The sequence below is a fragment of the Molossus molossus genome, unplaced genomic scaffold (assembly GCF_014108415.1).
Source record: "Molossus molossus isolate mMolMol1 unplaced genomic scaffold, mMolMol1.p scaffold_m16_p_13, whole genome shotgun sequence".
Taxonomy (NCBI): Eukaryota; Metazoa; Chordata; class Mammalia; order Chiroptera; family Molossidae; genus Molossus; species Molossus molossus.
In genome coordinates, this window is record NW_023425348.1 from 71,844,670 (window position 1) to 71,845,717 (window position 1,048).

The window sequence follows — 1,048 nt, forward strand, 5'->3', positions numbered from 1 at the left end:
ACAACTTCAAGTGTGCCAACATTCACATCTTGGGGGTGCCAAAAGGAGAAGAGAGAGAACAAGAAATTGAAAACCTGTTTGAAACAATAATGGCAGAAAACTTTCCTAACTTGGTGAAGGAAACAGATATACATGTCTAGGAAGCTCAGAGAGTCCCAAACAAGATGAACCCCAAGAGGCCCACACCAAGACACATCATCATCAAAATGCAAAAGGTTCAAGACAAAGAGAGAATCTTAAAAGCAGCAAGAGAAAAGCAGTTAATTACCTACAAGGGAGTTCCCATAAGGCTGTCAGCTGATTTCTCAAAAGAAACTTTGCAGGCCAGAAGGGAGTGGCAAGAAATATTCAGAGTGATGAAAAGCAAGAACCTACAACCAAGATTACTTTATCCTGCAAAGCTGTCATTTAGAATCAATGGCCATATAAAGAGTTTCCCAGGGGAGGAGCCGTTACGGGAGCTGGAGCTGCCGATTAATCCATATCAAGATGACAACCTCACAAAAGCACCGAGACTTCATGGCAGAGTCCATGGGGGAAAAGCCAGTGGGGAGCCTGGCTGGGATTGGTGAAGTCCTGGGAAAGAAGCTGGAGGAAAGGGGCTTTGACAAGGCCTATGTGGTCCTTGGCCAGTTTCTGGTGCTAAAGAAAGATGAAGACCTCTTCCGGGAATGGCTAAAGGACATATGTGGTGCCAATGCCAAGCAGTCCCGGGACTGCTTCGGGTGACTTCAAGAGTGGTGTGACGCCTTCTTGTGATGCTCTCTGGGGAGCCCCCAATCCCTAACACCAGTCTTGAGTCTCCAGAGTTTGCAGCTGAGTGAAGGCTACTTGTCCTCTAGAAAGGAAACGATTGCTGTCTACACACCTCTGATGTCGTCCAGGGTCTTTGCGGGAGTTCTCTCCCCTCACCATTTCAACTTTTTTGGAATTCTTGCTCGTGCATGTCCCTTCTCCTTCCCCTGCCAGTTTTAGATCAGTTGTTAACCAGCTTTTCTGAGTGAATTTCTGGCCCCTACCCTCACCCCCACTCTCACCTCTGGTCTGT

The 1,048-nt window shown here is 47.3% G+C and overlaps 1 protein-coding gene across 1 annotated transcript; it reads left to right on the forward strand.

The window, feature by feature from the left end:
• The first annotated feature begins 448 nt into the window (after window positions 1–448).
• Window positions 449–729, forward strand: LOC118627673 (barrier-to-autointegration factor-like). The gene has a single exon (XM_036258112.1). The coding sequence runs from the start codon at window positions 490–492 to the stop codon at window positions 727–729; it is 240 nt and encodes a 79-aa protein (XP_036114005.1). The 5' UTR covers window positions 449–489.
• Window positions 730–1,048: the final 319 nt, after the last annotated feature.